Source organism: Indicator indicator, chromosome 13, assembly GCF_027791375.1.
Source record: "Indicator indicator isolate 239-I01 chromosome 13, UM_Iind_1.1, whole genome shotgun sequence".
Lineage (NCBI taxonomy): Eukaryota > Metazoa > Chordata > Aves > Piciformes > Indicatoridae > Indicator > Indicator indicator.
In genome coordinates this window covers 8,863,145-8,874,975 of record NC_072022.1, presented here as the reverse complement: position 1 = coordinate 8,874,975, position 11,831 = coordinate 8,863,145, and the positions used below count along the sequence as shown (strand labels likewise).

General features: G+C 53.0%; 1 protein-coding gene across 1 annotated transcript; it reads right to left on the bottom strand.

The window, feature by feature from the left end:
- Positions 1 to 444: 444 nt before the first annotated feature.
- CFAP410 (cilia and flagella associated protein 410) lies at positions 445 to 7,782 on the bottom strand. The gene is made up of 7 exons (XM_054385979.1): positions 7,706 to 7,782; positions 6,953 to 6,971; positions 6,233 to 6,279; positions 4,141 to 4,370; positions 3,346 to 3,508; positions 2,560 to 2,653; positions 445 to 1,441 (listed from the first exon to the last, which is right to left on the bottom strand). The coding sequence occupies exons 1-7, from the start codon at positions 7,780 to 7,782 to the stop codon at positions 1,316 to 1,318; spliced, it is 756 nt and encodes a 251-aa protein (XP_054241954.1). The 3' UTR covers positions 445 to 1,315.
- Between the last annotated feature and the right edge of the window lie 4,049 nt (positions 7,783 to 11,831).

Genomic DNA, 11,831 nt, shown 5'->3' with positions numbered 1-11,831 from the left:
GGATCTGGAGGGGCCATGCTGCCCTAGGCAGCACTGGGGGCCACAGCTGAACAGCAGAGGCGTTGTGTCCTGTGGCTGAGGGGCCACCATCCTGCCTGGGCAGGCTTTCACCTCTGCACACACAAGTGAGCTTTGGAGCTTTGCTCACCAGCTCTTTTGCTTCCTGTGCTCTGTGTGCAAGGCTCCTACAGAGGACAGTAGCTTTGAAAAGCAGCCCTGCAGCAGCCTGGAGGCAGGGAGTCATTTGCCAGGGCCAGTGAAGCAGGAAGGGGCAGGGGCCCACAGCCCTCCTCCTGCTCTGCAGGGCAAACAATGGGAGCTGTGAACCAGACCTAACAGAGTGATGCCCAGGGTCAGTTGTTCTTGCCCTGTTGGCCAAAGTCCAGCACAACTGACACTTCCTGGAGGGGTAATTGGTTTTATTGGGTGTGTCACAAGGTTTTTAGTTTGCATTTAACAGCTCTCTATCAAATCTTGGTAAATGCAGCTGCCTGTGCAAACTGGGCAGTAAAGCTTGGATTGTTTTCTTTCCCTGACTGCAGAAAGTGCAGTGGCTTCTGACTCTGACAGCTCTTTAAGCTGCTCTATTGCCTGCAGGGGCATGTGGGGGTAAGAACACAGCTGAGCATGCAGGATCTGTCAGAGGGAAATTTCAGTCTCACCTAGGCTGCACTGAGCTCTTCCCCAGGCTGCCTGACTGCCAAGTCAGATGCTACATATGCTGATGGGAACCTGGAGAAGTCAGGAGCTGAAGAGAAATAAAAATTAGACATCTGCCCTTCACAGTCTGCACCAGACAGCTCTTAGTGATCGTTCCAGGCAGCATCTCCCTGAGAGACCTCACAAAAGCCAGTCTTTGTGGTAGAAACTGCCTTCAGAGTCTGCTCCACACAGAGCTGCCCTAGCAGGAAGGCACCAAGCAGCAGTGACCTTTCTAGCCACCCGCAGGCTCTGGAATACTCTTTGACCACAGAGCAGAGTCCCTCACTGAGCCCTGCTCCCTCCTGCTACACTGACTTGCCTGCAGTCCCCACTAAACCACCCCAGCCACACCAGATACAAAGGTTAATGGAACCTGCTACAGGAGCAGGAAAGCTCCTGAGCGGCAGGGCAGGTGCTGCCAGCTCCAGCACGATGGGCACAGCTGAGGGATGATGCCAGAGCTACAGGGGCAGCCAGCAGCACCCAGTCTCAGCTCCAACACAGGAGAAACACAGCAGGAAGCACTGAGGCTTTGGCTGCAGCCAGGCATGTGTGGACACAGCAGCACCCTGGGGCTGGGCTGGTGCTCGAGGGGGGTCTGTAAGGGGCATAGTCAGTCCTCCTGCAGCTCCTTCTTCCGAGAGGCCTGAAGCCTCCTCCCCACTGTCTGCTGAACAATCTCCAGACCCTCCGTGTCCAGTTCCTTCATGAGAAGCAGGATGGCATTCAGGACATTGTTCTGCAGGGACAAGACACACACTGCTTTACAAAAGCACATTAATGCCAGCCTGGAAAAGGACATCAGATTTTCAAAGAGATGCTCTCTCCAGGAACTTCACTGTCACCACCACTGCCACCACCACAGGCAGCAGTTTGCAACAGCCACCTGCAGCTACAGGGCTAGACCAACCAAGGCCTGGGGGCAAATGTGTGCAGAAGCTGTAGGAGATGAGCCAGGCTAACTGGAATGCAGGACAAACCACCAGCCAGCTCCAGCAAAGGCTGCCTACATGCCTCTGGCTGCTGGCCACTACCCCAACAGTGGCTTTTGTGAGGAAAGGCACATTCAGGAGCTGCTGCCTTCTCTCCAGTGTGACCATGTGTAGGATGGGAAATGACAGAAACCCTCTGACCTGAGCAGTAAGAGCTGGTAGAATGGCAAAAGCTCAAGACTGAAGGAACCCTTGAAGGTCCCCAGCCCAACCTCCCACCAGTGCAGGACCACTGCCAACACCAGACCATGGCTCTTGTCAAACCACGTCTTGAAAAGCCCCAGGGAGAGATTCCTGAGCCTCTCTGAATAACTGTCCTTCTAGGGAAAGTCCTTCCTAACATCCAGGCTGAACCTGCCCAGCTGCAACCTGTGGCCATTTCCCCTTCTCTAACGCTTCCTTTCCTTCTGAAGGCCAGGTCACCTCACACCATTTTAAAGCAATCCACTAAAGTACACCTCCAATACAAGCAAAAGACAGACTGCAGGCAACTAAGATAAGGCAGGACATATCTAGATCTCACTCTGGCCTTCCTGATGGAAGAAAAGAATCATTCCCATGCCAACTGAGGTGGCACTGAGCCCAGCAGACAGCAATTCCAAGCTGAATAGCCAAGATCCATGAGGCTCACCCAAGGTTACAGCATGGAGGAGGCTGAGGAAACACCTAAGCTTTCAACTCAGCAGCCTCCTTTCCACCAGGCAGTCTGCTGGCTGCATTTCAGATGCTGCCCAACTCCCACATGTTCTTAGCACAAACCCAGTGAATATGAGCTCCTGAGCAGCCCCATCAAAAGGACAAACCCCATGGGGCATGGCATGACATTTGAAAGATGAGAAGCAATTCGGTCTTCAAAGATACTCACTCTCTTCTTTCGGTTGCAGTCTGTCTCTTGAGGTGAAAAGGAAGAAAACTTATCCCTGGGAAGAGGCTGCATGCCAAGCTCCTCTCGAATTTTGCTGAAGGGGAGGCAGAGCAAATGTTGCCATGACCAGCTGGGAGAACCTTACTCTGCCAGGCCAACCCTTTCTAATCCTCGATGGTCACCACATGAGAAGTATCTAGCTGAAGAATTCAAAGCACACCTATTCACACCCCACCACTGCCTGCTGGCCACAACATCCCCAAGCAAAATTCCCACAGGTCAAGCGACAGCCTCACAGCTAGAAAAACCAAAGGAGCACACTGCCACAAAGAGTCTGCTCACAGCCCCACCTGGGGGTGACAGATTCCCATTCCCAATGCTAGCTGGGACTGCAGCCCATGGGACACTGCACTTGGGCAACACAGAGCTGCCATGCACCAAAGCATGTGGCAGAAGCAGAGCTAAGCAGGAGTGGACTGGAGCTCACACTTCAGAGAAGAACCACCTCTGCCTGCACATGCAGCTGACATGCTTCAGAGTAAGTACCCACCTTACTCTGGTGGGTGTAAGAGTAAGAGTGTAAGGGAAGAGACTGGTTTGCAGATACAGAACCAGCCCCACAAGTGCTATTAAATCAGCACAGCTCCACCATGGCAACTGGAACAACAGGAATCTGCACCAGTTGCAGGCCTGGCCCATGGCCTATCAGGGTTAGCCAGCAGGATCCCTTCATGCTACACTCAAGTTCAGCCCAGAAATCCTAACAGCTCACGAGCAAGCCCTCACTTTGTCTCCTCCAGACTGAAGTTCAGCAGCTGACTCTCAGTCTCTGTTGTGGACTCTGCTGTGCTGGATTCAGGGCAGCCATTCTCCACGTTCCTCCTAGCAGGTGGGGCTGTGATCTCCTCACCATCCACTAGCGCCTGGGCCAGTTCTTCCTCTGTCACAGCTGCAAAAGCCAGAACAAAACCCTGCTGCAATGAACTCCTGCAGCCCAGAAGACTCTGTTTGTAATGGGGCAGGTACTGCTGCTCTAGAGTACTACTCCAGGGCTTAGGTCCAAAACCTGTCCTTGGTACTGGCCCTTTGCTTTCACCCTCCTGTGATAAAACCCATGCAGGGGGATGTCAGCAGCTGCCACCAGTCTCTCAAAGAGGGAAAAGTATCTGGGATGCAAACACACTTTGCCACTTCCTGCCTCTGGAGAAAGCTCCAAAAGCCACCAAATTACTGCTACCAGATGGAAAAAGCTTCTCATTTTTGTTATAACAGCAGATCCAATTACAGAAGCTTTGTTTTGCCACAGCAAAGGAGAGATCTTTAAAACCCCACTAATTAGTGGGATTGTCTCAGCTGTAATGAGGCTCTCTTGGCTATTGTTAACTCTGGCACTGCAAGGAAGGGAGAAAACAGCTTAGGAGTGGTGGATCTCCCAGAGGAGACAGCCTCAAGCAGATCCCACCTGGCTGACTATCACTACCACATCCAGGAGGAGTCAAAGGACACCTAAACAAGAGGAACCAACACATCACCAGTTTCCAGTTCCTCCTGCCCATGGTTTAGGGCTGTCTGTTTACCCACCTTGGTTATCAAGCTTCTGCAGGCTGGGAAGGTTACGCAACACCGTCATCCGGTAGCGGTGGGGGTCTGAGCCACAACAGGGATTTTCTGACAGCCACAGGACCCTCAGCCGGGGCAGGTTTTTGAGGTAGAAGAGTTCATTTAGGCTTGCAATGTTGTTCTTCCTCAGGTAGAGTTCACTCAGATTCTGGCACTGGTTCAATGGCTCGAGGTCGGAGATGCCATTCACACTGCGGGGAAATAAATCATGGGATCAGAGACCACTGAGCTCGTCCCTTCTTTGATGTACTGTCCAGCCAGGAGCATGGCCCTGCAGCACAGCAGCTTCCCAGGTGGGAGCAGAGGCCCTACACAAAGAATCACAGAATTGTTAGGGTTGGAAGGGACCTCAAGGATCATCCAGTTCCAACCCCCCTGCCATGGGCAGGGACACCTCACATTAGATCAGGTTGATTACAGCCACATCCAGCCTGGCCTTAAACACCTCCAGGGATGAGGCTTCCACCACCTCCCTGGGCAACCTGTTCCAGTGTCTCACCACCCTCATGGTGAAAAACTTCTTCCTAACATCCAAGCTGAATCTACCCATTTCTATTTTTTTTCCATTTCCCCCCCAGTCCTGTTACTATCTGACACCCTAAGAAGTCCTTCCCCAGCTTTCTTGTAGGCCCCTTAAGATACTGGGAGGCTACAATAAGGTCTCCTCAGAGCCTTCTTTTCTCCAGGCTGAACAGCCTCAACCCTCTGTCTGTCATCATAGGAGAGGTGCTCCAGCCCTCTGCTCATCCTCGTGGCCCTTCTCTGGACACATTCCAGCGCCTCCAGATCTTTCTTGTAATAGAGGCTCCAGAACTGGACACAGTACTCCAGGTGGGGTCTCACCAGAGCAGAGTAGAGGGGGAGAATCACCTGCTGGCTACGCTTCTCTTGATGCAGCCCAGGATGTGATTTGTTTTCCAGGCTGCAAGTGCACTCTGGTGGCTCATGTTGAGCTTCTCATCCGTCAGCACCCCTAAGTCCTTTTCTTCAGGGCTGCTCTCAAGCCAGTCACAGCCCAGCCTATATCTGTGCTTGGGATTGCCCTGATCCAGATGCAGGACCTTGCACTTGGTCTTGTTGAACCTCATGATGTTGTCATGGGCTCACCTCTCCAGCCTGTTAAGGTCCCTCTGGATGGATCCCTTCCCTCCAGTGTATCTGCTGCACCACACAGCTTGGTGTCATCAGCAAGCCTGCTGAGGGTGCACTCAATGCCTCTGTCCATGTTGCCAATAAATACGTTGAACAAGACTGGTCCCAGTACACCACAGCAGCTTTCCAGCTGGGAGCACAGCCCTACAGCACAGCAGCTTCCAAGGCAGGAGCCTATGCTATGATCCCACAGCACAGCAGCTTTCCATCCCCCTTTCCTACAACAGCTTCACTGGGAAGCCTCATCCTGGCACAGCACAGCAAGGGCCATTCAGGGGCCTATGGCTTTGCACAGAAAAAATAGAACATCTCATCTTTTTAAACACATAATTAGAAACCAGCAGGCTGTCCTCTCTGCTGAAGAAAACAAATTGCTTCAGCTTCCCCTGAACACCCATCACACTCACACCCTTTTCTGTAGCAGTTCTCTACTCACTGAATGACAGCCTACTTAAGCTTTCCAGTCCAAAAAGCTCAAATTTGCAGCCAACACTGACTCTGCAAGCTCCCTGGGGCAGGTGAAGGATGGGAGTGTTGGAGGGAGGCTTAAAGACAGGAAAGCTTTTCAAGATCCAAGAACCATTTCAACAGGCATTCTGCAAACTGGCCCTACAGAAAAGCCTGGATGATTCCAGCTAAACCACTGAACAGGACTTGGGGAGCAATAATGTTAAGAGGTTTTAACACCTCTTGAAAACAGAATTCTTTTCTCAAGTAGCAAAGTGAAAGGTGCAGAGGAGCTAGCAGGAGAATAATCACTTCTGCATCTCTGCCACTTGAGAAATTAAGCATGAAGAACCAGGCAGCTCAGACACTCAACCACAGAAAGATGGTAAGATACCAGCCCCATCACAAAGGTGATTTCCCCTATCCCCTCCAAAGCTGGCACTCTGACATTCACCTGAATGTGATCACCTCGATGTTGGGCAAATCCCGGCATATTGATATCTGGGCAGGTAGAGAGAGAAAAGACAAGTTGTCACACTCCCCAAAAAATGGGGGGAAAAAGGGCAATTTAAATCCCAAGCAAGCAAGATAATAGTAAGAACCAGAACTGAGGTTTCCTTCCGTTTAACGCGAGCTTAACACCAACAGATTTGCTGCCAGTCAGTGCAGAGTCAGCAGCTCCTGTGCCCTCTCTGCTCAGGAATGGCAGTGCCGACACCAGCCAACATCACGTCGCTCTTCTGCTCCAGCAACTCTGCAGTCTCCACCCCAGTTTCCACACACAGAGCAAAGGATCCCTCTTACCCCGGCCAGCCCTCTCCCAATGACAGTACGTCATCCAAATTTCCTCAGAGACGAGGTAGGACTCAGGGTCCTGCTTTCTGGGAAGAGGAATTTTCCAAGTGTCTCTGGAACAACAACCTTTGAGATGCTAATCAGTCCTGAAAAGCGCTGCAGCTGGCTGGCACCGGGCCAGCCTCGGGCCAGGCCTGCGCCATCCTCCCCGCCCCGACAACCGCATCACCTCCTCCCGCCCTGGCTGCCGGCCCAGGCTAACGCTTCCTCGCTGCGGCAGCACCGCCGGCTACAGGCCGCGGCTGGACGCGGCAGGCTGCCGGGGCCCCTCCTCGCTGGCTCGTCCCGGCAGGACGGGAGCGGCAAGCGCCGTACTTACATCGGTCAGGTGGCTGCCCCTGCGGAGGAGAGCAGGGAGAGGGAATGTCACTAGGGGCACGGCCGCTGCCCCCCGCCCAGCCCGCACGGCCCCAGATAGGCACCGCCACCACCTCCAGCAAGGCCCCGCTGCAGCTGCTCTGGCACGGCTCACCGTGGGCCTCCTCGATACTACACCGGGCTGCCTGTCCCCCTACCCTATCCCTGCCTGCCTTCCCCACCCCACCCTTGCTTGTCCCCTCTACCCCATCCTTGCCTGTCCTCCCTCACCCACTCCTGCCTGTTCCCCCTCACTCATCCCTGTCCTCTCTCGTCCATCCCTAACTGTCCCCCCTCATCCATCCCTGTCCCCCCTCACCCATCGCTGTTCCCCCTCATCCATCGCTGTCCCCCCTCATCCATCGCTGTCCCCCCTCATCCATCGCTGTTCCCCCTCACACATCGCTGTCCCCCCTCACCCATCGCTGTCCCCCCTCACCCATCGCTGTTCCCCCTCATCCATCGCTGTTCCCCCTCACCCATTCCTAACTGTCCCCCCGCGTCCATCCCTGCCTGTTCCCCTTCACGCATCCCTAACTGTCCTCCCTCGTCCATCCCTAACTGTCCTCCCTAACTGGTGCCCCTCCTTCCTCCATCTACCCCTAACTAGTCCCTCCCCCCTCAATCCATCCCGGCGTGCCTGTACCCCAGGCTTGCCTGTCCCCGAGGCTGCCCAGCCCCGCCCGCCCCCGGGCCGTCCCCCGCCGACGCCCACCAGCAGTTTAGGCGGCGGACACCGTCGAGCGCGGCGGCTTTAGACCGTGCGAGCACGACCGCTCGCGTCAGCCTCATGGCCGGGCCGGGTAGGGCCGCGCCGCGCCGCGCCGCATCGCCGTCGCCAGGGGCGGGCCCCACCGGCGGCGCAGGCTCCTCCCAGCCGGGGCGGGCTGGGCCCTGCCGCCCGAGTGCCGCGGGACGTTGTCCGGCTTTGTCCGGCTTTGTCCGGCTTAGCCTCCCGCGGCGGCCCTGCCCCTGTCCTGTCCTGCCTGCCGGGTCTGGCGCCTGGGCAGGAAGAGTCGGCCGGGGAGGGTCGGCCATGAGTCAGGAGCCAGCGACAGCCGTCCGGACCCACTGAGTGTCCTGCTGGGGCTCTGCCCACCCTGGGTTCCTGAATGTAGCCCTCTTGACTGCAGCAGGCTCGGTGCCCTCAAGCTCCCTGAGGTGCAGTTTGATTTAATTACTTCATAGTTAGGTCTCCATTTGATTATTCGCTTCATTACCTCTTATTAAAGACCGTTTTGTACCTAGAGCAGCACCTTCATCTAACTTCACACGTGTACATAAACCTTATGAAGAGGGCATAACTGAAATACGTATTTATACACATTTCTACACCACCTTACACATTAATACACGGAAATATAGGTAGCACTGCTGACTGTAGTGGCACCAGGAGCCCCGATACCAGTCCTCCTCCATCACTTTTTTTGTAGTATAATTGCTGTGATGTGTCTCCAGTTTGTACCTTCAGGGGCTCAGCATGCGGCTCAGGGGGTGGAACCGGTAAAGCTGAGCTGAAAAGGTCTGGAGAACCGGTGTGGTTCAGCAAAGGCTGACAGTCCAAAGCAAGGGGTTAATGCAGAGCCTCCTAATGTTTTTTACTACATGTTTCTCCCTTATTCCACAGCTAAAACGGCTGCAGGATGGAGGCTGGCACTTAATTGCTTTTTTATGCTGGTGGTTTTGGGTGAGGGGCCAAGAGATGCTTTTAGAGCTGGATATACAAGCACTTGGATGCAAACTGAAGCAATTTTTGGAGCTCTTGGCTTTTCTGTGTGTGCCTGTTCATAAGGCAACTTAGGCAGCTGCAGGATCCAAATCCTTGTGTAAGGAAAACTTTCATCGCTAGAGGTTGGTGTTCACAAAGGAGACAGAGGAGTCCTGTAACACTTTATTTGAAAAAAGGGAGAGTCCATGAGGCAGATCCTTGTGGGGTCTCTCAAATGCAGCCTCCTTTTATCCTAAATTCCCATCTGCAAGTAACCCTCTTCCTTTCCTTTTCCTTCCTGCCCAGGCCACCTACTCCATGTTCCCCTCTTACAAGTACACCCCCTGCACCACACACCCTACAGAATCATAGAATGTGCCAGGCCAGAAGAGGCCTCTAAAGGTCATCTAGTCTGACCTCCCCACAGTCAGCAGGGACATCCCCAACTAGATCAGGCTGCCCAGGGCCTCATCGAGCCTCACCTTGAATATCTCCAGGGAGGGGACCTTAGCCACCTCCCTGGGCAACCTGTTGCAGTGTTCCACCACCCTTATAGGAAAGAACTTGTTCCTAACATCCAATCTAAATCTGCTCTTCTCCAGCCTAAAGCCATTGCCCCTCATCCTGTTGGTGCAGGCCTTTGTAAACAGACTCTTCCTATCCTTGTAGCCTCCTCCTTCAGGTACTGGCAGGCTGCTATTAGGTGTCCCTGGAGCCTCCTCTCCTCCAGGCTGAATGCTCCCATCTCCCTCAGCCTGTCCTCATAGCAGAGGTTCTCCAGCCTCCTGATCATTCTTGTGACCCTCCTCTGGATCTGTTTCATCAGGTCCATGTCCTTCCTATATTAAAGGGCTCCAGATCTGTACATAGTACTCCAGGTGAGGTCTCATCAGAGCAGAGCAAAATGGCAGAATCACCTCTCTGGATCTGCTGGCAATACATCTTTTGATGCAACCTAGGATGTGATTTGCCTTCTGGGCTGTAAGCTCACACTGCCTGCTCATGTTCAGCTTCTCATCCATCAGCACCTCCAAGTCCTTTTCCTCAGGGCTGCTTTCTATCACCTCATCCCTTAGTCTGTATTGACAGCGAGGATTGTTCCATGTTCATTAAAATGAGGCTTTACACCTCCCTAGGCAGAGAAGTTCTAAAAAGTTCAAAAAAGTCTCAAAAGTTGAAAAGTTTAGGCTATGTCCCGTCACTGCTGGTTTCTGCTGTCTTTGAAGGACACTTTGTTAGTTAGGGAAAGATCTCTGGGGAGGCTTCAGTAATAAGGGCACAGAGACTCTTTGTTAGTCACAGGCTTCCTCCAGTCCTTGAGAGACCCAATATCTCGCTTCATGGAGTTGCTTCAGTGTTTGTAGGACCAAAGCCTTCAGCACTTATTGTTCACAGTCTTTTGTAACCCAGTTGTTTCCTCTTTCTTCTGTCTCACTGTCTTTAATTAGCTCCAACACCTCTGGTAGCAAAGACACCTTCTTCAGCAGTGCTTGAGCCACTAGCAGCAAAAGGAGGATCTTAGATACTTCTGGCAGAAGTGCTGCTTTCCAAGCTTCTTAATCTGCCAGTTGATTCCCTGTTGCCCACTCCAGGTGTCCTGCCTGATGTCCTCTGACATGATTGCCACTGCCTCTAACAGGTGAATAATCAAACCCTTGTGAGCGGGTATTTTTCCTCTCCAGGTTAATAACCCTCTTTCTTCCCACAGTTTCCCAAACCCAGTGAGCCACACCAGATGCATATCTTGAATCTGTAAATCTGTTTTAGGATTTTCCTGTGATACCATCCACAGGCTCTGGTTAAGGCACAGCTCTGCTGATCTGAGCTTCCCTCCCTCTTGCAGCTCCCTTCCCTTTGTTGTATCACACCCTGTAACCTTTTTGCCTTCTATCACTGCAGGTGAACCATCTATAAACACATTTTTCCCACCCCACCGTTCTTCCCTAGCTCAGGTCTGATGATCTCTGACTTGAATACAGTCAGGAATTTCCTCCCCTCGGGACCGGTTAAACAGGAAGCCAGGTTAAACCCTTCTCCACTTCTTAGTTCTAAACCCTGCTGTTGCTCTAACCAAGTTTCGTACTGCGAGGAGCTGCTCAGCCTTTTAGGAGCTCTCTCAGTTAAGGAAGCGTTAATTTGATGTGAAGCTCAGCACTGCGAGATCCCCCTGCTGCCAGGCTGCTGGCAGCGGTTAGCATCCAAGCCCCGGCTGCACAGCTTTGCGGACAATGAGGCCACCCTCTGGCCAAAGCATCTCACAGACCGGGAAGGAGCTGCTGCTCGGCGGCTCCCCGCCGCATCCTTGCACCGGAATTCCCTAAGCCTGGTCCTCTTTAACTTCCGCATGGAATTCAGATTTCTTTCTCCCGGTCTGGCAGAGCTAGGGCCGGAGCTTTGGTTAACCTCCTTTGAACACTGTAGAGCTGTGCCTCCCTTCTGCTGTTCACGTTATAACGTCAGAGTTACCTTGTGCCATACACAGGCACACAGAAAACGATCTCCACAGAGATTTATTCTACCAATTCACAGAATCACAGAATAAAACATCCTGTTGGAAGAGATCTCAGAGATCATCTAGTTCAACCCTCGACCCAGTTTAGGGTCAATCCTAAACCATGTCCCTAAGTGCCAGCCCCACAAGCTGCTTGAATACCTCCAGGGACGGTGACTCCACCACTGCCCTGGGCAGACCATTCCAGTATTTGAGAACCCTCTCTGTGAAGAAATATTTCCTAGCATCCAGCCTGAACCTCCCCTGGTGCAGTTTGAAACCACTTCCTCTGGTCCTGTCTCTTGACACCAAGGAGAAGAGGCTGCCCCTCCTCGCTACAGCCTCCCTTCAGGGAGTTGCAGAGAGCAATGAGGTCTCCCCTCAGGTTCTTCTTCTTCAGACTGAACACCCCCAGCTCCCTCAGCCCCTCCTTGTAAGCCAGGTGCTCCAGGCCCTTCACCAGCCTCATTGCCTTTCTCTGGACATGCACCAATTCCACTCTGTCCTGTGAACCACTCACTACATACTGCTCAAGACAACAGTCTGTTGCAAGACCCATCAGCTTTGCACATGGTGCAAGTCAAACTTAGTCTTCACTAAAGCATGTTCTGGTGTTGCCTGCAGAATGTTAATTTGTCAGTA

Excerpts from the sequence above, each read along its gene's own strand:
- CFAP410 (XM_054385979.1), bottom strand. The coding sequence starts at position 7,782 with ATGAGGCTGACGCGAGCGGTCGTGCTCGCACGGTCTAAAGCCGCCGCG. Across the intron at positions 3,509-4,140 it reads GCAGAAGCTTGATAACCAAG|CTGTGACAGAGGAAGAACTG; the intron begins GTGGGTAAACAG and ends TGGCTTTTGCAG. Across the intron at positions 1,442-2,559 it reads ACTGCAACCGAAAGAAGAGA|AACAATGTCCTGAATGCCAT; the intron begins GTGAGTATCTTT and ends TTGTCCCTGCAG.